At 40.2% G+C, this 23590-nt stretch overlaps 1 protein-coding gene across 1 annotated transcript in view; it reads right to left on the reverse strand.

The window, feature by feature from the left end:
• The window catches only part of LOC126460149 (molybdenum cofactor biosynthesis protein 1-like), an 86399-nt gene that overhangs the window by 47762 nt on the left and 15047 nt on the right, over positions 1-23590 (reverse strand). Inside the window, exons 2-3 of the mRNA XM_050095902.1 lie at positions 15877-16097; positions 11464-11719 (exon numbers count right to left, since the gene is read on the reverse strand). Of these exons, the coding sequence (XP_049951859.1) occupies positions 11464-11719; positions 15877-16097 (477 nt within the window). The remainder of the gene's footprint in view (positions 1-11463; positions 11720-15876; positions 16098-23590) is intronic.

Below are 23590 nucleotides of genomic sequence, written 5' to 3' on the forward strand. Positions count from 1 at the left end.
AAATACTCTATTCCATATTCATTTACAATCTACGTCTGGCCCCCATATGGTTTTACTTTTCTCCAATAAGAAAAAAAGAAATTGTCAGTAACTGTCTTTATAAGGTCTTAAAAGGAAACAAACAATAGAAAATCTAGGCTGGAATAATGACCATATTATAAAAAAGATACATTGCTATTCACTGTATACAGGAAATGTTAGGTCACAGACAAGCACAACAAAAAGACTACTAAACAAGTAAGCTTTCGATCAGAAAGTCTTCTTCCAAAGTGGACAAAACACACACACACACACACACACACCCATGACCGTTGTTTCTCCCATTATGCGCAGTTGCTCCCAGTCTGGCCCTAGCAGCCAGAGACAGTGGTCATGTATGTGTGATCTGCATTTGCGCGTGTGTGTGTGTGTGTGTGTGTGTGTGGGAATGGGGGGGGGGGTTTGCACCAAAAGCTTACGTGTTTAATAGGTGGTGTTTCCCCCCCCCCCCCCCCCCCCCCCTGCCAGCAACACAACATCTACACTATACAGTGAGTGCCAATCTATCCTTTTCATAATACTGTCGTTACCACCTTGCCAAGAGGCATATTGTGGAGTAATCCGAAGGGCTCTACTAATTTGTACAAGAGGAAGGAGAGCACAATCTCAATGTAAGTTTTTAGAAAACTGGTATGTGCATTACTTCTCCAAACCTTTCAGAAAAGACACGGTATGCTCTTCATTCAGCAAGATGCGTAATAAACAATATTAGCAATACTGCATCAAACTTGTTCACTTTCATCTTTGGATTAAACATTCGATTTCAGAGAGTACAGAATTTGGCAGAATCAAATTTTGGGGATATGTGGAACTGGGACAATGGCATATTTTTTACCCATTCAACAAACTAAGCACTGCTGATTGCTACTTTTATTGTGTCTGCTGCTGCAATGCATATATGAAACTGTAAGTGCAGCATCTATGATGGAATAAAATGTTATACAAACGAAACAAACAGGCACAGTGAAATAGAGTAGTATGGCTCATCATTTCGGTCTCACAGATTAGCAGGTGTTGACTTGAAAGATAATACTTAAGTAGTATTTACTCAAATCCAAGCCGCACTTTTTTTCCGGTTTTTGTAATCCAAAAAACCGCCTGCGGCTTAGAATCGAGTGCAAAGCAAGTGGAAGTTCTGAAAAATGTCAGTAGGTGCTGAAACAACTAACTTCTGCCGTCGAATATATGTAGCGCTACACAGGCATGCTTCATAGGCACAAAGATAAATACTGGCGCCAAAACCTCTGCGTCAGTAAATAAATTAAAAAAAAAAAAGGTGGAAGACAATTTTCATACATTATCCAAAGAAGTAAATACAAATTCCGTATTGTTCATCTTCGAATGTAGCAGAACTTCAATGTATTACAAAAATCCGACTGGCAAGACTGTTTGGGATGTTTGTCAATATGGCCAACTCTACATTCTGAATGTTTTCCTACCTGTGAGAAGAGATGGTTGCTAATAGGAACCTGATGAAATATGAATCACATGCAGTATTCTCTTCATCATAAGAGTAATACGAATATAAACATTTTGCCACGTATTCTTTCGTGTTTGCTGCTATCTTATTTAAATCCTGTCTGCCTAATAAACTACGAAACTAGAGTGAGACAACAGCAAATGCGGAAGAATATACATATCGTGTCATGTTTATATTCGTATTATTCTTATGCCTAACAGTCAGAAATGAAGCATGGCAACTGACTAGATTTTTATATCTAAGATGACTCTAATTTCTGTGCAGAATTTGATGTACTAAAGAAGCGGCCGCAAAGATTTTCAAATGGAGAAAAATTTTCACCTAACTCTCGTTCAGAACATGTTCTATCATACGCAGTCTATTATTTGGTTCTTGTTGATCATTATCAAAGAAAGCAGCAGTGTAAGTAACAAGAAATAGTAGTCTCTTGCCATTGTTCCGCTAATGAGACAATCTCTCTCTCTCTCTCTCTCTCTCTCTCTCTCTCTCTCTCTCTCTTTTTGTTTTTTTTTTTTTTTTTTTTTTTTTTTTAAGTGGCAGTAGCGTGCACAAAAGCAAGCCATGCCGCGAGCGACGAAAGGCTGCAAACACGCACTATCAGAATGCGACAAACAATGCATGACACAGTACAGTAATGCATTTTCAGCTTAGAGTGACATAAACGCCTATAACAAGGAAAATGGCACTTATCAGATCAAAGCAAAATAAGCAATCGATTCAAACCAGATGAAGCACGTGAAAAAGGAAGGGTACCAGTATAAATACGGACGGAGCGCCTGACGCATAGCAATGGCTACCTGGTAAAGCTTAAGTGCTATGCTTACGACTCGAACCAAACTACTGTAGCTGTATCGTCATTCACTCGAACTAAATTGTGTCTCATATTACAATGGACTGACTTTGTTTCGATTTGGAGGTGCGGCCTAAAACTTTTCTCTCCCCTTGAACTTCGAGTCTCAAATTTCAGGTGCGGCTTAGATTCGGGAATTTTTTTTTTTTCCTTCCTTTATTTCGAGTCTCATTTTTCAGGTTTGAGTGCGGCTTAGATTTGAGTTAATACGATAGGAGGTATTTCAACTAATTCTGACTATGAAATAAAACAAAGTACAGCAGGGAGCTCTGACGAATCAAAGAGCAGCGATGAAGATTCTGATGAATAGTAAAGTATGAGTTAAGAAATAAGATGCTACTGAGATCATAAATTTTTCTTGTGTTGATGAATCTGTTAACAAACATATTCAAAAATGCACTGAAACATTGGCACATGTAGTGTTGGGAGGTGATAAACTGTCATTACTGTTAGAGGAGCTACGTATTTCTTGCTGTTCTACTCCTACATGACACTGTATCTGAAGGTATAGAATGAATCTTCACTGGCTAGAGAAATGGGTAACACAATTTTACAAGTCTCTGCTGTCATGTAATCTCTTCAGGGAAATCATGACTGTACTAAGATTCGGTTTGTGGTTGACAAGGTCAGAGTCATGAAGAAATGCAAGGCAGCTACCATGTCAGTCCTAGAAGAAAGAGACGTAGCAAACTGTCAAAGCATGTACATCCCCGGTCCTTATGTTTGTGGTGATGTACTAACCAAGTAATACTGAAGTGTGATTCAAGTCGCACAAATATGGCTTTAATAATAACCTCCGAACAATATGCCTCTAAGGACTCAACAAGACACAGAACGCTGATGTGCACATTACAAACTAGAATCACACAGAGAGTCAGTCAGCACTGTTCCACACTTACATATGTGCAAGTCGCCAGCAGATGGCATGGCAGGGACCGCACGGCAAGCTTGGCTCCCAGAGACGGCCTCCAGCAGCCAGCCTGCAATGATCAGTCGGTGACCAATTTAAAGACGCAAGTACGGCAACACCACTCTCGGTGCACTCACACAGACACGTACTAGTAGCACGATACAGCAGTGATGAGCAGTAGTACCCCTCCTGTCTTGCGCGCCTTTTATCTGGCCCTACAATTTACTTTCCTAGACCCACACAAATGCCTGATCCTCCTAATTCAATTTGCTCTGCAGACTATTTAAAATTCATAAAGAAAAAGGAGCCACAATTGCACTTTGTGTGCCAGTTACTTTCCAATACATTGGCACCAGCTGATCTTATTTAAGAATACTCAACTTTCGTAGCCATACTTACAGCACATCCTTTGCTTCCTGGTCTAAATCCAAGTTAACTCCCAGCCCCCCCCCCCCCCCCCACACACACACACGCCCCTCCCCCCCCTTCTCCCCCCCCCCCCAATCAGCTAGTTGTGTGCTGTTATCTCACGTCACACCCTAGTCTATGAGTACCCAGCTGTCTGTCACCTGACCCCTCTACCTGCACCCCTAGCTAGCCCACAGATGGCTCCCCACTCTCCCACGAGCCACTAAATGCTTCCCTCCAAACCCCTCCCATCTCTCTCCATCCCTCACATTGCCTCAACCCACCCCATCCTACCCCACTCTAAAGCCCCACCTCACTCCAGAACACTCACCGTGGGCCAGTAAAGAGCTGGCAGTTGAGCGACCACAAAATAAGGAGACGCGCATGCGCATGTGAGTGTGTGTGTGTGTGTGTGTGTGTGTGTGTGTGTGTGTGTGCGCGTGCGCATGTTTTCCCTACAGCTAGAAAAAGAAAGTGCATTCTGGAAGCTCGCCAAGCAACGTACCTTTTAGTTTGGAATGTAGAAGACGAGGTACTGGTGGAAGTAAAGCTGTGAGTACGGGTCGTGAGTCGTGCATGGATAGCTCAGATGGTAGAGCACTTGCCCATGAAAGGCAAAGGTCCCAAGTTCGACTCTTGGTCTGGTACACAGTTTTAATCTGCCAGGAAATTTTCATATCAGTGCACACTCCACTGCACGGTGAAAATCTCATTCTACATACCTTTTGTTCATGTGCCTATCGATGAGACAGTGCTTCTGCCTTTTGGTGAGCCATCTCCTTTATTCCTAAATAATTCGTAATTTTCAACAGAAACTTTCCGTACGTTATTATTGCATCCTACATTACAATATGCAATTTCCACAATATGTGGTCCTCTGTGAATATAATGGGGGTAACAACTGTAGGAGACCAAAAACTGACTGCAGTAAGCAAGTTCAAGTTATTGTACGCTGCAGTAGTTATGCAGAGGTGAAGAGGGTCACACAGGATAGGCTAGCATGGTCAACTCCATGAAACCAATCTTCAGATGGAAGATCACAACAATAAAAACATTTGATTCAGCATACACCAGACTCCAAACAGCGTACACAACCTGTATGTTCAGAAACACAGAAAATCATATTGGTTTCATCAGCAGGAAACTTCAGCCTGTAATTGTTATGGAACACTGCGGCGATTTTGTTCATTAATAAAACCCAAAACTGGGGAGTAATAAGAGAGTATTGTTGTAACTTCTTATCAACCTGGTTACCAAAATACATATTAAGAACACTGGTATAGTGTTATTTTAAAGGGGTCACTCCAAAGCGCAACGAAAGTATTTGAGCAATGTATAAAATTAGAGAATCAGTGCACAATATTGAAAGCCTATCTACATAATCTATATCTGCATGACTAGTCTGTAATTCACAATTAAATGCTGGCAGAGGGTTCACAGAACCACCCTCAACCTCTTTATCTACCATTCCACTCCCCTACAGCATTTGAGGAAAAACAAACACTTCAATATTTCCGTACAAGCTCTGATTTCTCTATTTTATTACAATGATCATTTCTCCCTATGTAAGAGGGCTCTAACAAAATATTTTCACATTCGGAGGAGAAAGTTGATGATTGAAATTTTAAGAACCTGCTCCAGCAAAATGCTTTTGCTTTAATGACTGCTACCCCAATTCACATGCGATATCTGTGGCATGCACTTTCCTGTTTGCCAATAATACAAAATGAGCTGCCCTTCTTTGAACTTTTAAATGATGTCCTCTGTCAGTCCTATCTGGTAAGGATCCCACACCATGCAGAATACTCCAAAAGAGGACAGACAAGTATAGTTGTAGATAGTCTCTTTAGTAATCCTAATCTTCTAAATGTTTTACTATTAAATCACAGTCTTTTGTTTGCTCTCCCACCGCATTATCTATGTGAGCATTCCAATTTAAGTTATTTGTAAATGTAATTCCTAAGTATTCAGTAGACTTCACAGCCTTTAGATCTGCGTGAATTATCATGTAACCAAAATTTAGTAGATGCCTTTTACTACTCATGTGGATGACATAACAATTTTTATTATTTAAGGTCAGTTACCACTTTTTGCATCATATGGATACATAGCCTAAATCATTTTGCAGTTCATTTTGATCATCTGATCACTTTACAAGACAGTAAATGATTTGCAAGACTGTAAATGATAGCATCATCTAAGAGGACTGCTCAGATTTTCTCTTAAATTGTTAATGTAGATCGGCAACAGCAGGTGGTCTATAACACTTCCTTGAGGAATTTCAGATATCACTTCTGTTTTACTTGATGATTTTCCATCAATTACTATGAACTGTGACCTTTCTGACAGGAAACCACACATCCAGTTGCACAACTGAGACAATACGCCATAGGCACACAATATGATTAGAAAATGCTTGTGAGGAACTGTTTCAAAAAGTCTTCTGGAAATCTACAAATATGGAATCAATTTGAGATCCCCAGTCGACAGCACTTATTACTTTGTGTGACTAAAGAGCTAGCTGTGTTTTAAAAGGTCGATATTTCTGAATCTATCTTGGCTATTTATCAATGAATCATTATCTTTGAGATAATTCATAATATTCAAACACAATATATGTTCCAAAATCCTAATGCAAATCAACATTAGTGATATGAGTCTGTTATTTAATAGATTACTCCTCTTTTCTTTCTTGAGCATTGGTGTGACCTGTGCAACTTATCAGTCTCTAGGTATGGATCTTTATCAAATGAGCGGCTATATATGATTTCTAAAGGAGCTATTGTATCAGCATTCTCTGAAAGAAACATAACTGCTTTATTACACTGAGGAGAGCTACTACTAAGTTACTCACAGTTGCAGTTGTTCTTGATTTGAATACTGCAATATTTACTTTGTTGTCTTTGGTGAAGAAATTTCAGAAATCCGTGTTTAGTAACCCTGCTTTAGTAGCACTGTCATCAGTAACATTACCACAGCTATTGAGCAGTGAAGGTATTGGTTGTGTCTTGCCATTGGTGTACTACACATGCAACCAGAACCTCTTTGGATTTTCTTCCAGATTTCAAAATGAAGTTTCACTATGGGAACTATTAAACACATCTTGCACTGAAACCCACCCTAAGTTTCGAGCTTCAGTAAAACATTGCTAATCTTGGAGATTTTGCATTCTTTTAAATTTTGACATGCTTTTTTTCATTGCTTCTGCAGCTTGGTTTTGACATATTTTGTGCACCACCCTTTTAATTTATTTGGTATCCTTTCAATTGCACAAACAGAATGTGCAAAGTAAGTGGAAATTACTCATCTCTTCCCTGATTACAGTGCAATAGAAGATACTACAAGATGTTGACAGATTGCCATATCTCGGTAGCTTTATATGTAATAATGAGGTCACAGATGCAGAAATCACCAGCAGAACTGGAAAATCAGTCCATATGGTAATTAGGTCTGTAATATGTCAACAAAGCTTTGACTGTACTCCTTTATCATTTATATGTATGAGACTTGGAAAATATCAGTAAAATCAGCACACAGTCTCCATATTTTTCACCAACAATGCTAGAGATGAATTCTGAAGATGTTAACCCAACCAAGTTACAAACGATGAAGTGCTGAGAATACGAGGTCTACACAGCCTGCACGTAATTATTGTTGAAAGAAGACTGAAGATTGCAGGTTATGTTCTACGCATGTAAGGTGGAAGAATCCCAAAATCAACACTGTTGTGGAAATCAATGGACAGATACAGATGTACAGGAAGACCTTTTAACACCTGGAACTTTTGCAATGAATCTTCAATGCATGGACACAAACTTGGAGGAAGGTGAGAACTTGGCAGCTGATCGAGTGAACTCTGTGAAACCAGTTCCTTGTATGGTACACAGCAAATCTGAGTAAGTTAGTAAGTAAGTAAGTAAGTAAGTAAAGTAAGTACAACTGGGGATTTTGCAAAACTGCTGGATGATCGATATTATTGTCTAGATTTGACACTGTTGGACTTCTACCTTTTCCTTGATGTGTATTCTTCAAATTGTGAGTTTTATGAGAAAGCTGATAGGTACATACCAATCAACCTTCCCTCACATGAACTGACATTGTCTCTTTATAAATTCTACTGTGCTAACAATTATCTACTGAGAATCCTCGACTAGGTCTCCGCAGCTCAAATGAGCCAGTTTCTTTTAAATTTCTGTCTTTGGCTATAATTGTCTTCCAAGTATGGTGACACAACATCCTGTCATGAAACTTTTGCCTTTACACTTTTTTACTTTTCTGGACACTGCCTTTTTCTGCACTGTGCACTAAATACACTATGTGAGTAACGCCCAATCTCCAACAACCAATCGTGAACTGTAAACAGTTGTGAACTCTACCAGGGCACATAACAAACAATTAACATTTGCGTTTTAGTGTTCTAAGCTGTGAAGTCATCAGCGGACAAATAATTTAGTACCTATTCCTGGACAGCCGGAGTGGTCGTGTGGTTCTAGGCGCTACAGTCTGGAACTGAGTGACCGCTACGTTCGCAGGTTCGAATCCTGCCTCGGGCATGGATGTGTGTGATGTCCTTAGGTTAGTTAGGTTTAATTAGTTCTAAGTTCTAGGTGACTGATGACCTCAGAAGTTAAGTCGCATAGTGCTCAGAGCCATTTGAACCTATTCCTGACATGCTGTTGTTTGGAACAACAACTGACATGATCCAAAATATTACTTTTTTTTATTATAGCTTCACTTTTATTTTGTCTAATGATTACTAATTTCAGTATCAAATTCCATCATCAAGCCACTATATGATTGGAAAGCATAGTGTATCGTTAAAATATTGTTTATTAAACAGATTACCATTATATCATCATTCCTTAAAGTAATGTCCAAAGTGGAAGGACAGATGATTAATTTTGAGTATATACAAAAGTCAGAGTACTGAACCGGATATGAAAGAAGGAAAACCAGAAGGGCAGTGAGAGACGGGTGCCTTCTATCACCTTACTTCCTTAATATTTTCATCAAGGAAGTAATAACAACAACAAAGAAAAGATGACAAGAATCAAAAGGTAATTTCTGGAATACTCCAAGGAAATGTGATAGGACCATTACATTTACAATGAATATAAATGATCCAGTAGAAAGTGTCAGAGGCTCCTTAATATTGTTCACAGGTACTCTCACTTGTCCATCAGAAAGTAGCAACAACAGAAGGCAGTATCAATTTGCACAATGACCTGCAGAGGATTGGTGAATGATGCAGGCTCTGGCAGTTGACCCTGCACATAAATAAATGTAACATATCACTCACACACACACACACACACACACACACACACACACACACACACACACACACACAGGAAAAGAAATCCAATACTGTACAACTACACTATTAATGACAAATTGCTGGAAACAGAATCTACCATAAAATATCTAGAAGTAACTATCCAGAGCAACCTTAAAGTGGAATGACCACATAAAACTGCAATAGAAAAGCAGATGCCAGACTAACATCCACAGGAAGAATCTTAAGTGAATGTAAATTACCCCTGTGTCCTTACCCAGTAGGACTGACAGAAGAGAGAAAGAAGATCCAACGAAGTGCGGAGTGTTTTGTCACAGGATCATTTAGTCACTGTGAGATCATTACAGAGATGCTCAGCAACTCCAGTGGTAGATGCCATAAGAGAGCAGTTGTGCATCACGGAAAGATTTACTACCCAAATTTCGAGAGAGTAGTTTCCGAGAAGAGTCTGACAACATAATAGTTTCTCTCATATACAATTCACGAAATGATCACGTGAAGAAAATTTGAGAAGTTAGAGATAATACAGAAGTGTACTGACAGTCATTCTTCTCAAGCACTGTTCACAAGTGGAACAAGGCAGAGGGGATCAGTTGGTGGCATGAGACGTACCCCCTGCCACACACAGTTAGGTGGTTTTTGGAGCATGATGTCGATATGGAAACTTAATTGCATGCATATACACTGCAGATTGATGACATCACAATAGTAAATCAAAGTAGGAACTAAATAAAATGTTTCAGGCCTTAAATCTAGAAATGGTAAAACTAAAGCTAAAAATGAATACAAAGAAGACAAAAGTTATGGCTACAGACAAGAAAGGAGGTGGAGGTAGGACTGACACAAGAATAGGCAATGAGCAACTCAAGAAAGCAACTGAAATTCAATATCTCAGTAGCTTTTTGCAAGAAAACAAACAATATTTCAAGGCATTCAAGAAAAGAATAGCACAGGTGAAGAATTCCTTCCAAAATAAGAAGAAGCTGCAACTGAATAAACATATCAGCTTCCACATTAACAAAATATTTGTAAAGACCTTTGTGTGGAGTGTTCTGACTCACAGATGCAAAATCTGTACATTAGAAAAGCCAAAGGAAGCTCGCCTCAAACCTGCTGAAATGTGGTTCTGGAGGAGAAGTACAAGAACTAGCTGCATTGACAGAAAAATTAAAGGAAATAGGAGAGAAGAAAAAACCACTGAAAGTTATAGGCCAGGGCAAAGCAAAATACACTGGACACTTAACTGGAGACGATAATCTTTTAAAAAACATTTCTGAAGGCAAGATCGTAGGTAAGAAAACAAGGGGATGACTGAGAACATCCTACTTAAACAATGTGATCAATGAATGGGATTTTCTTCACACATGGAGATGAAGACAACTGCTGAAGAGAGGAAGCTGTGGCTGCAGAGACAATGTTTAACCTTTTGGAAGAGTAAGGACAAACAAATACAAAATACGAGTCTACATGGTAGCTACATATGGAATAAATGACAACTTCTTGTGTGCAGTCATCAAGTCACTTACCCCAGTAGGTGTCTTATCTACTAAAAGTAAAGGTCACTGTTGTGCTTTCAATAGATGTGAACTGCACCCTGAAAATGGTATGTCTAGTTTGCAGTTGTACAGAAGCTTTTTATTTTGCAAAATGGTTCAAATGGCTCTAAGCACTATGGGACTTAACATCTGAGGTCATCAGTCCCCCAAACTTAGAACTACTTAAACCTAACTAACCTAAGGACATCCCTGCCTGAGGCAGGATTCGAACCTGCGACCGTAGCAGCAGCACGGTTCCGGACTGAAGTGCCTAGAACCGCTTGGCCACAGTGGTCAGCTTTTATTTTGCAAAGAAATTTTTGATAATAAGATGAACTGATGCTGGTACTTGCTACTGAAACCAGTAGTACTTAGATACAACAAAAGTGTGACTATAGAATTAAAAATAATTTTTCCAAACAATCGAGTATTTTTTTCAAAATGGCACCACAATAGAGGATACTTATTTTAAACTAAAGACACAAAAGAAAAAAAGAGAAACTGTAAAGATCTTGAGTTTCATAATGCTCTCTTGGGAGGAAAATATAAGATACCAATTACAAATTATTTGTTTCAGTTCCTTTAGAATAATTTCCTGTTTCACAGGTCCCTTGAAGAAAATAAAAGATCTCAAAAGTGTCTTAATGACAACCGATGGCCTCATGTTGACAATAATTGGTAAAGTTGCAAGCCATACTTTTTTATGTTGTATAAACTACGAAACTGATAGCATCGTCAGCTAAAATTTACTTCTTCTGTCTTAATATACCTTCCTTCACTTACAGCTGCAGTGTGGAGACAGCGGTGAGGGTGGGAGCGGGGATGGGGGTGAGGGTGAGGGCGTACTGCTTTAAAATGGTGATTCTTGTATTGATATTCTTAACAACAGATTTATATCTTTTGTTTATGAAAGTCTGCATGCGATGACAGCTGCACTAGTAATACCTTCACAGGTTTGTATTCAAGTTGCAAGGCTAGATCTATGCCAGCCATGACACACTCCCAGCCTTTCCTCCTCATGATCTGGTTGTAGCGTTGGGACTGCAGGGTGTCTAAGCTGATGTTCAGACCATCAAGCCCTGCCCTCTGCAAGGCAACCAGCTGTCTTGTCAACATGAGGCCATCGGTTGTCATTAAGACACTTTCAAGATCTTTTATTTTCTTCAAGGCACCTGTGAAACAGCAAATTATTCTAAAGAAACTGAAACAAATAATTTGTAACATTGCTGCTGCATATGAAACAAAACTCCAGTTGATAAATTGAAAATACAAATTCCTTAAAAGTTAACTGTACATTTGCCCTAATACAAAGAGATAAGAAGGGTTAATAAACTGAATTGGAGAATGCAAGTTAAGATAGCAATGAAAAAATAATTAGAGGCATAAGATCACCTACTGCAACAGGGAAATGGGAATCAATATGAACCATTACCCAGCTACTGTCAACTGATTCCATGTCTCCATGCACACTGTATAAACCACTGTGGGTTTGTCCGACAAAGTACATTGTTGTACCACACATTATGGTTTATCCCCATTCAATGCTCATGTGGAGTGTGGAAGAATGATTCTTTAAATGGTTCTGTGCATGCTGTAATTAATCTTGCCTTCATGGTCCCTATAGGAGTGATACATATGCGGTTATTGTATAATCCCTAAATACCTCGCTTAATACAGGTTCCTGAAATTTCATAAGTTGGGTTTTGTCATATATTTGGCGTCTATCTTCACTTGTCTGGCATTTCCAATTTTTAGTAGCTTCTTGATGCTCTCCCATGCATCAAATAAATCTATGATCAATCATGCTACACTATTTTGTATACATTCAATGTCTGCCATTAGCCTTATTTGTTATGGGTCGTACTTAAGCAATATTCTAGAATGGGCCACACAAGTATTTTGTAAGCAATGTCCTCTATAGACTGATTGCATTTTCCAGTATCTTACCAAGAATTGAAGTCTGCATTCTGCTTTGCCTACAAGTGAGTCTATGTCACCATTTCATTTCATCCAGATATTTGTATGAGTTGACCAATTAAAACTGTGATTATTTGATAATGTAGTCATACAATACTGTCTTTTATTTGTTTTGTGATGTGCTCCAATTTACATTTCTGAAAACTTAAACTCAGTTGCCTATCTTTGGAGCAATTTGAAATGTTATGATCTGACTCAAATTTGTGCAGATTTTTTTCAGGCAATAACTCATTATAGACAACTCTATCATCCAGGAAAAGTATGACGTTTCTTATAATATCATCTTCCAGAACATTAAGGTACAACATTAATGTAATAGTATAAATTACTATAACTGTATAAATAAGTTTATAAGTGTGTAAAATACATTGAACTATTTGTTACAACAAAACATTGTACTGGTATACTCAGCAAGATGTTAAATCAGCAGATAGCTACATTTTATGTTCAACATTTTGTGTACAGCATATATGCTGGAAAGGATTTATACCCAAATTAAATAAATCGGAAGAAATGGTAGTGTGTCTCTGGAAAAATAATCCATAAAAACTCATACAGACAAAATTTGCTATTATGTCACTGTTGCTGAAATATAATACAAAGTAACTGAATTCGATGAACATTCTCAGAGTGCAATATGCCTCAGAGTGAAATGCACAGTAATGTCAACATTATTTTTCAAGGCTATGTTTGTGAAAATGGATGAAAGCAAACCACACATTTTGTTCTCAATCTGCGGAAGCATTATGCACTGTGAAACACTGTACTGCTGTTCTACATAAAAGCTGTCTCATTGTCAACATCTTTCCCCTGCTGGCTGTTCTACACTTCTCATCACTGATTCAACACATTGTAAGATATTTTATGCTGTATGACACCACAGTCCAGTCTGGTTAGGACAGCATAAAAATAATATATGAATTTCAGTATTGAAACTGGAACAGCAGAACAGCTCTCATCACACTGGATATCAAATCGAGGTTGGATTACAGCCGTGGGTACATCATTTCATGCTACTCAACTGTATGTCATACGTCAGAGTTCTTCAACTGTAGTGGCTGGTGACTGGTGGCTGGCGACTGGTGGCATACCCATCTCTTGGCATCCTGTGAACAGACGTTCTCCACAGGTGACAGATTTGAAGAAAATGCTGGATACGGCAACAGTGGAACACTCTCTGTATCGAGGTAGCTCAGTACAGCTCAGGTGATGTAAAGTCTTGCATTATCCTGTTAAAAGATAACATCACGGAGCCCTTGAAAATAGGGTACAGCGATAGGCCTTAACAAAACACAAATGCAATGGCTGCTGTCCAAATTACTGGCTATGTGAACCAGAGGTTGTGACATGTATCCAGTTGTACCCCATACCATCACATCACATGCTGGACCTGCATGTGAATGACAGGTACAATCTGGCCAGGTCTGTTGGCATCAGAGCCTCCACACACAAGTACATCAATTGTGACGATGTTGCAGAACTGAGACTCATCTGATACAATGACACAGTGCCATTCCTGTGTCTGGCATTGTTGTCAGTTGCACCGCTGTCAGTTCAACTCTCTCTAGAGCTGCATTAATGGCTTGACAGTCTGTGCTGCTCCAGATGCCATCACATTGTATGTGTGGATACTTGTCTCACTGTATACAAGCCCACTTCCTGACTAAATGTACACAACTTCACTGCAGGATCATGTACGCATGAGCGAACACTTGTCTGCCCTCTCAGGTGCTAGTTGGATGGCACTACGGAGGCCCTGCAAGGCATTTAGCATGGCCCTCCTGAACCTACCAATTCTATGTTCGCACAAAATGAGATTCTGAGCAATGCAAGCAGCAATATAGTGAAACAATAAACCAGAGTCTCACCAGACCATGAGCCTGCCACTGCCAAATCTGGAATGCTGATAAACATTTCTCCTTCTTCCATTATGCTTAACACGGTCTTTGTGTACACAACCAACACTGAAATAGAATTTCTGAATGAGAAACCTGCTTTCTTGCATACAGAATATGCATGGGAGTGCTGAAAAGTAATGCCTCTGAATTGTTTATTCTGTTCTCAATATCGGTCGAGGTATGACACGTCACGCATATTACTTGGTCAACTTTCCCACTTCACTGACTCGTGGCACACCCCCCTCCCGCTAACAGATGGAGTCGCAATAGGCAGCCCACTCTGACCAGAGATTGTGAATATGTTTACGGTGCACTTCGAGGAAGAGGCCCTGATGTCATCCAAATGGAAATCCATCATCTTCTTCTTCTTCTGTTATGTGGATAACACACTTGTCATCTGGCCTCATGGAAGAGACAAACTTCTTGACTTCTTTGTACATCTGAACTCCACACGCCACAAAATCAAATTCACTATGGAGACCAAAGAAGAAGGAAGACTACCATTCCTGGACATCATAGTCAGGAGAATAACGGACAGCACCCTGTGCCACAGTGTGTATCTGACTCTATAAAACACATAAACTCAGTTCTCCCTATGGCACAGTGAATAATTTCAATAACAAAAACTGAGATAAATGTTGCAGCTTACATTTAATTTCCACTTTGGCTAAGCATTCAAGATCAGTCTTACCTGAGAGTGCAACATTACATCTTTGTTTAATTTAATTATATGTTCATTAGATTTTGGTTATAAGGCACGTTTTGCTTCCTAACGTTTCATCTCCAAATGCTGGAAACAATCCATGGAGGAAGAGGAGTATGTAAGACATTCGTGGACCAGGTTGGAAGTATCTGTGAATTTCAATTCTCTGTAGAAGAGCTCAATCATTTGAAAATAACTTTCAGACCTTGTGGCTATTCTAACAAATATACATAGGGCACTACATTCTAAAATATTTGCATCTTTCAGTGACAAAACAAGCAACTAGAGGAAAAGTTCTCTTGCCACTTGTAAAAACAGTCGCAGATCGCGACCTCTGAGTGCTATAAAGAGAAGGTATTGATGCAGTGCTTAAACCAAACAGAAGACCACAACTGCAGCCATACTCAAGCAAATTGCTGTGCAGTAGTTTCAGTGAATTTGACAATGATGTGGCTGCTTTCATAGTGGCCCAGTCATATTGTGGGGTACGGAATGCCAGTGACAGGGCTGGAACTGTAGGTGACAGATGGGTTTTTGGCAAAGCCTTGTATCAATACCTCCTTAATTATTGAGCTGAAAAACTGTAAAAAACATCATACAGTAAAATCACACAAAAAAAATTCCTATTTCTCCAGGTATTGTGCCTTCTGTTTCTTTTTCATTACAAAAACATATTGATTCAAGTTTATAAAGTCACAACTATGTCACTGTGATTTGTGTAACACACATTCTGGAACATGTTCCAGGAATGCCATGAAACAGACAGCTTTAAATACTTACTCTAGCTCATCTTTCAAGACTTGCATGCCAACAACAACACCATCTATCCAATCTGTTTTTATTTCACTTTCATGTAAAGCTTTCTCCACAAAGGATATCATCTGCCATGTAGGCAGTGCAAGAGGAAATTCCACACTCACATTTGGGTAACCAAGTTGATTCTGTGTCTTGTCAGAACCAAGTACAATCAACCCAATTTCATCTTTACCACTGGTAAATATCTGGAAACATATTAAATGGTAAAAATAAGTTTTGTTTATAACAAGTTGTATACCAATAAAAACATCACACACAGGTACTCTTTATAAAATCATTTAATTCGATAGATAAAAAATCTACTCACCAAGCAATGGCGGAACACACACATAAAACACTGTTGTGATAGGCAAGCGTTTGGAGCCAGTGACTCCTTCTTCAGGCTGAAGGGTTGCAGGGGAAGCAAGAAGGGTGAAGGAAAAGGACTGGAGAGGTCTAAAAAAAGGAGTAGATTTTGGTAAAGTTACCCAGAAACATGGGTCATGGGTGACTTACCGTACAGGATGAGAAGGAGAGACTAATTGTTGGGGACTGCATCGGGCAAGATTCGGAAACCTGAGAGCTTAAAGGTGGAAGACAGGGTAATATGCAAGACAGAGATTACTACTAAAACTGTACATGAGTTAATAAGAGTGAGAAGCTAAGTGTATTGTATGCAACAGCTGTGGGAGGGGGCAGTGAAAACAGACGGGAAAGACAATGAAAGATGTAGAAAGCTAAAACGGAGTGAAGCAAAGAGTAATTACAGTGAAGAATAGCTGAGACAGGAGAAATTAACATAAATTAAGGTGAGGTGGGTGGTGAGAACCAAGGACATGTTTTAGTGCTAGTTCCCACCTGCGAAGTTCTGAGAAACTGGTGTCTGGCGGAAGAATACAGGTGGCATGTGTGGTGAAACAAGTGCCGAGGTCACATATGCCATGTTGAAGAGCATGCTCTGCAACAGGATATTGCGAGTTCCCAGTATATACACTACGCCTATGCCCATTTATCCTAACTGATAATTTGGTGGTACTCATGCAGATGTAGAAAGCTTAAAAGTGGTTACATAATAGCTGGTATATGACATGTGTCGTATCTATTTCTTGCCTGATCCGCAGTTCTGTGTGACTTTCCCAAAATCTACACCTTTTCCTGGAACTCTGCAGGCCTTTTCCTTTACCCTTCTTCCTTCCCCTTCAATGCTTCTGTCTGGAAGAGCCACTGTCTTTTATGTGTATGTTCTGCTGCCGCTTGGTGAGTAGATTTTTTATCTATTCAATTAAATAAATTTATCAATAATTTATTGTTTTTGTTGTTATAGTTACTCTTTATAACCTACTTAAAATACATCACGTACCCTCCTCTCCACAATTCTTCGAACACATAGTTTTGCCTTTTGTAAAAAATCACTGCGTTTCTGTATAACATACTTGGAGTCAAAGTGTCCAACATCTATTACAATTATAAACAGATGAAAGAAAGTCATTGTATTTATTGGCAGTATTACGCAATCAAATATTTTGAAAGAGTTCCAGTGGTATAAATTTACAATATCTTACAAATAAATATATACGTTTATTCTTTAAATCAATTCTTAGCAATAACATAATAGTATAAATTGCAGAATCAATATAGCCAATTTTAATGTAATGACTGCAATACCAATACAAAATAACAGCGGTAAGTTATTACAAATGAGAGGGAGAGAGAGAGAGAGAGAGAGGGAGAGAGAGAGAGAGAGAGAGAGAGAGAGAGAGAGAGAGAGACAGAGAGAGAGGCATTTAGACAATGTTTCATTACAGTGTGAAACTTATTAGAATTAAAATGAAGCCATAGTGAATTATTACATTCCAAAAATAATAATTATTGTGTTCTTTCACATCAAAATAATACATTCATTAGGCAATGTATACTTTTAATTTCAGAAATTTTTATAACAGCTCTGAACTTCACTGTTTCGATGAATTTATTACATGTGTCAATGAATGAGGGTTGATAACATTGCTTTAGTCATTCAATTGTTCATCATGTGATATGCACAATGTTCTTAATAACTTCTTATGTAAAGTTCTATCATCAAAAAGATAATCTACGTAAGTTTTAAAAGTCGCGAATCTTTAAACAACAACTTGAAAATGGGTATATCAGTATTTTGTATACATTCTAGCATTGCTAGATTTACTTTTAAATTTTAGAGTATATGAGCAGATTGAGCGACTTTCCATCCAGAAAATTTGCTGTTGGCAAGACCTCACTACAAAGAAAAATGGTCTTTCCGGAGTCAAATGCTAAAAAATTCATAAATACCAGCTTTGTAAGTTATACAAACAGGTATTAAGCAATGGGCATAAATATCGTTCTGCTTGATTTGAAAAAAAGTAGGTAGATGAAAAAGTAAATTGGGTCCAAGGATTGAACATAAACTCACCCAAATTGCAAAGGTTTAAAAAAAAAAAAAAAAAAAAAAAGGACCAAGAGGGTCACTGCTCAAGAATTGAGAACTGCCCCCCCCCCCCCTTTCATTTACAGGCTTGCTTTCACTTTTCAGATGAGACCATGTGCCCCATATGTGAAGAAAATAGCCAATACGTAAAGAGAATTACAGATAAAGCGTTTTCTAGAATGAGATTTTCACTCTGCAGCATAGTGTGCACTGATATGAAACTTCCTGGCAGATTAAAACTGTGTGCTGGACCAAGACTCTAACTTGGTGATCTTAACCCCAGATCTGTGTTGCCGATTTGGGAGGTAGATCTCGTATCTAGAAAGAGGAGATGACAGTTAGGGTACTATGGGTGAGCAGCTGCCATCAATTTTTGATGGTGCAGAACCCACAATAGTGGAACTGCTGCCTAGTCCAAAGGCACCTGTTACCAGTCTTACCCCACAATAGTGTATCGAATCCAGACGTAATGTCGAAGCTGATGAAAAGTCATATGAGAGATTCCTGTAATCTAGGTGTGACTTCACCAATGCTGCATACAGCCATATCAAAGTAGAGTGGACCACACCGTGGTCAGTGTCGCTGAGGCATAGAAGAGCATTCAGGTGCGACCTACATGTCTGCTTTAGTTGACAAAGACGGGGAACCCATGTCAACTAGGCATCTAAGACCGGTCCTAAAAAACACAATGACAGAAATGCATAACATAGGTCATGGCAGGCAAAAAATGGATGCTATGAGTGAAAGCCCAGGATTGTGCTTGGTGTATTGCTCCCTGCATTCTGCCTCCAGCAATAGCCGTCGTGGATGAACAGAAAAGATGGGGACACCATATGCCATGCAGCTGCCGCCAGATCATTGATAGCCACAAAAAGGAGAGTGGCACTCAAAACAGAACCTTGTGCAAGCCCCTTCTCCTGCAGGGGGGGATGCTACAGGAGGCACCAACCTGTACCCAAAAAGTGTGACATGGAAGAAAGTTCTGGATAAAAATCAGGAGTGGGCCATGGAAGCCCCACTCCTTTAAGGTGGCAAGGACGTTATGGCACCATGTGGTATCATAAGATATACACGCAGATCAATGAAAACTGCAACAAGGAACTGATGCTGAGCAAAAGCTGTTCAGATAGCACACTTCAAGTGGACTAAATTATCTTCAGTAGAGCGCCCTTGGCGAAAAGCACCCTGGATCGAAGCCAAAACATCCGGGGATTCAAGGACACAATACAGCCTTCGACTAACCATATGTTCAAGTAACTTGCAGGACACTGAGTAAACAATCTGGACGACAGCTGTCCGTTTGAAGAGGCAATTTATCTGATTTAAAAACTGGAAAAACGGCATTTTCTCGCTACTGGGAAGAGAATTCTGCATTGCACCAGGGATGGTTAAAGAAAGGCCAGGTACACTGACGGAAAAATTTGCAACACCCAAAAATAATTAATGTAGAGTAATGAAATACCAGGAATATATTTGTTGAGACAATGTATGTAAAGTGATTAACGTTGCAGGATCAGAGATCAATCTGAGTGTGAGATAAGCCACTGCAAATGTAAATGTAAATGCTGATACGCTGTTGTACATGTGTCATGTGTGTGTGTTTGTGGGATGTAGTTCCATGCCTGTTGCACTTGGTTGGCCAATATAAGGACAGTTAATGATGTTTGTGGATGGGTTGAAGCTGTCATCAGATGACGTCCAATATGTGCTCGATTGGAGGTAGAGCTGGTTATCGAGCAAGCCAAGGCAATATGTTGACACACTATAGCATGTTGGCTTACAACAGCAGTATGTGAGCAAGTGTTATCCTGTAGGAAAACACCTCCTGGAATGCTGTTTGTGAATGGCAGCACAACAGGTCAAATAACCAGACGGACATACAAATTTGCAGTCAGCGTTCGTGGGATTCATACAGACAGTTTTGTCAGTGGAAAAGCGAAAGGCATTGTTGATGCTCCAGGAGTAAAGACAATCAAGACATTGCTGAAGGTGCCACTAAGTGAGACAGGTTCATAGAGAACTGCAATAGAAGGCAAAATCGTCAAAAAAAAGGGAGCCGGAGATGCCCAGTGGGAGACATGCCATTATAGGGTTAATGGTGATAGCAAAGAGAATGACACTCAGAATGGAACCCTGAGACACACCATTTTCCTGGATAAAGGTGTCCGACAAGGCAGACCTTTCATGAACCTCGAAAACTCGGTCTTTTAAAAATGTCTGAAGGAAACAGGGTAGGTGGCCATGGAAGCCCCACATATGAAGAGTATGGAGGGTACTAGCTCTCTAGCAGGTGTCATAGGCCTTCTCACAAATCGAAAAACACAGCGACAATATGGGATTTCTGCAGAAAACCATTCATGACATGGATGGGCAAAATAATGAGACGGTCCACTGCAGAATGCCGTGTTGAAAGCCACACTGTGCATTCATCAAAAATTGTGAGACTCGAGCCACCATATCATCCGGGCATGAATCATATGTCCCATCACCTTGCGAACACACTGGTAAAAGAGATGGAGTGGTAGCTAGAAGGAAGTGTGTGTGCGTGTGTGTGTGTGTGTGTGTGTGTGTGTGTGTGTGTGTGTGTGTGTGTGTGTGTCAGAGAGAGAGAGAGAGAGAGAGAGAGTGAGAGAGAGAGAGACAGAGACCTAATTTCGGCAAGAGCTGGATTTCAATCAATAAACTGAGTTGAAGTCTGCTGTTGTGGTCTTCATCCAGCTACTGGTTTGGTGCATCTCACCAGCCTATTCCAGCCTTTGTAAGCCTCTTCATCTGCATAGTATTTCAACCTAAATCCACTTAGAATGGTGAACCACCATTCAGAGAATAACTTTTTAACAACACAGTTCGACTTCTCTAAAGGCTTCTATACTGAGAATCCAACATAATATCTCACAAATTCAATTCCAGTAGAATTAAATAGTGGAAATTAACCCCTCTGTCATCTTGCCAAAGCCTTTGACTGTTTAGATTAAAAAATTCTGTGAGGGGAAGCTAAAATAGTATGGCATTAAAAGTCTTCCCCTTGCATGGATTGAGTTGTACTTTAACTACAGAAAATGGAAGGTCACATTAACAAATGATAAGACAGGAAGTGGGCGCCATGTGTAGAGAGTACAAACGATACTAGTCCCCAACAAATGTCATAGGCTTTCTCCAAATTGAAAAACACAGCCAGTCTGGGATTTCCACAGAAAACCATTCATGACATTAGTAAACAAAGTGGGCGATAGCCAGAAGGAAGTTGTTTGTCCTTACCGGGCTTAGGTGTGGGTATAACAGTGGCTTCACAACAGTGGCTTAATAACATGCCCTCTGCCCAGGTCCGGTTGTACGTATTAAGCAAAAAGTGCTTGCCCACAAGAGAAAGGTGCTGCAACATTTGAAAATTAACAGTGTCTGGTCCAGGGCAAAGGATTGAGATGAAGTGAGAACGTGAGCTAGCTTCCTCATAGTAAACGCAGCACAGTAACACACACGATTCTGAGAAGAGAAGGGTTTTGCCTGAGTCTTCTCTGCCCATTTCCAATAGAGGTAGGCAGGATGATAGTGGGAGGAGCTCAAAATTTCTGCAAAATGGCGACTCAAGGTGTTGGAGATAGCAATATGGTACACGATGATACTGTCTGCTACTGTCAGGATGAAAATTGGGGAATGGATCTTGCTCCCAGAGAACCATCGGAAGTTGGTGCACACAATGGAAGAGGGGGGTGAAACTGTTAAAAGAACTAGTGAATGAAGTTCAGCTACCTTTTTGGTTATCCTGAAGAATGCGAATTCCATCGCAGCAGGCTTCAGTCCACCAAAGGATTGGGACACAGCATGGTAAAGAGGAAGTATGAGGAATGGAATGTTCTGCGACGGTAAGGATAATGTTTGTAAGAAATTCCACCTGTGACAACTGTGGAAATCATGTTCGTTGAAGGTCGCCAGGGCGGGGTAAAGTCTCCAGTCAGCCTCAGTGTGCTGCCATTTCAATGTGCACGGAGGTGGGGTAGGAGTCAGCAAATGGATAGCACACAGGAAATGGTCGCTCGAGTAGGTGTCAGAAAGAACGGACCGTTCAAGATGATGTGCAGGACGGGCAGTGAAGAAGGAAAGGTCCAAATGGGAATAGGAGTGCGACGAGTCTGAAAGCAACATGGGTGCTTCTGTGTTAAAGATGAAAAGGTTAAGTTAATTAAGAATGGCAGCGAAGAGGGCACCTCTCGGATAGGTTCTGGAAGAGCCCCAAATGGGATGGTGTGCATTAAAGTCCCCAAGCAGCAGAAATCAGCGAGGAAGCTGTCCAATAAGCTGGAGGAAGTCGAACCTGGTGACATCAAATGATTGAGGGATGTAAATGGTAGAAAGGGAAAAGTTCAAGTGAGGAAGGAAAAGACAGACTGCAACAGCTTGATGACAGGTAGTCAGGGAGATGGATGGGTTGACTATGAATGTCATCCCATATGAGCAGTATGACTCCTTCATGAGACAGAATGCCAACCTCGAGCGGAAGGTCAAAACAGACCAGGAAGAAATACAAAAGCTCAAAGCAGTCGTGAGGATGCAATTTTGTTTCCTGAAGGCAGAGTACAAGTAGAAGCTGTGATTCTAAAAGCAGTCATAAATCCTCTTTGTTGGATCAAAGTCTGCAAAAGTTCCATTGGAGGACAGTCACGATGAGGACAATAGGAAGGGGTGTCACCTCGGCAGCTGCCAAGTGTCAGTCTGCGAAAACTCACTGCTACAGGGCACAGAGGCAAGAGGATCCTGCTCCATGAGGTCCTACAGAAGTGTCGGCTTTCTTCTGCTGTCGACATGAGGAATCCAGGGCATGTTGTCTGTAGTTCAACAATGCCTAGATGATCCTTACTGCAGTTCGATTGCATCTGCATTATTACACTTTGCCAAGAAGGGCTCTCAGCAAGGGTAGTGTCCAGACATCGTGGAGTGAACCGTGGCAATGTTGTTCGGACATGGAAGAGATAGAGAGGGACAGGAACTATCAGTGACATACCTTGCTCAGGCCACCCGAGGGCTACTACTGCAGTGGGTGCCTGCTACCAACGGATTATGGCTCTGAGGAAGCCTGACAGCAATGCCACTGTGTCGAATAATGCTTTTCGTGCAGCCACCGGATGTCTTAGGCCTGTTGCTCTTCCATTCATTGAAACTACAAAATTCCTGAGGCTCCTGCTTTATACAAAACTATCTTGGTCCTCCCACTTCATGCTCCCTGCAGCTTTTTCGATGGGTGTGAACCCTTCACCA

Source organism: Schistocerca serialis, chromosome 1 (assembly GCF_023864345.2).
Source record: "Schistocerca serialis cubense isolate TAMUIC-IGC-003099 chromosome 1, iqSchSeri2.2, whole genome shotgun sequence".
Classification (NCBI taxonomy): Eukaryota; Metazoa; Arthropoda; class Insecta; order Orthoptera; family Acrididae; genus Schistocerca; species Schistocerca serialis.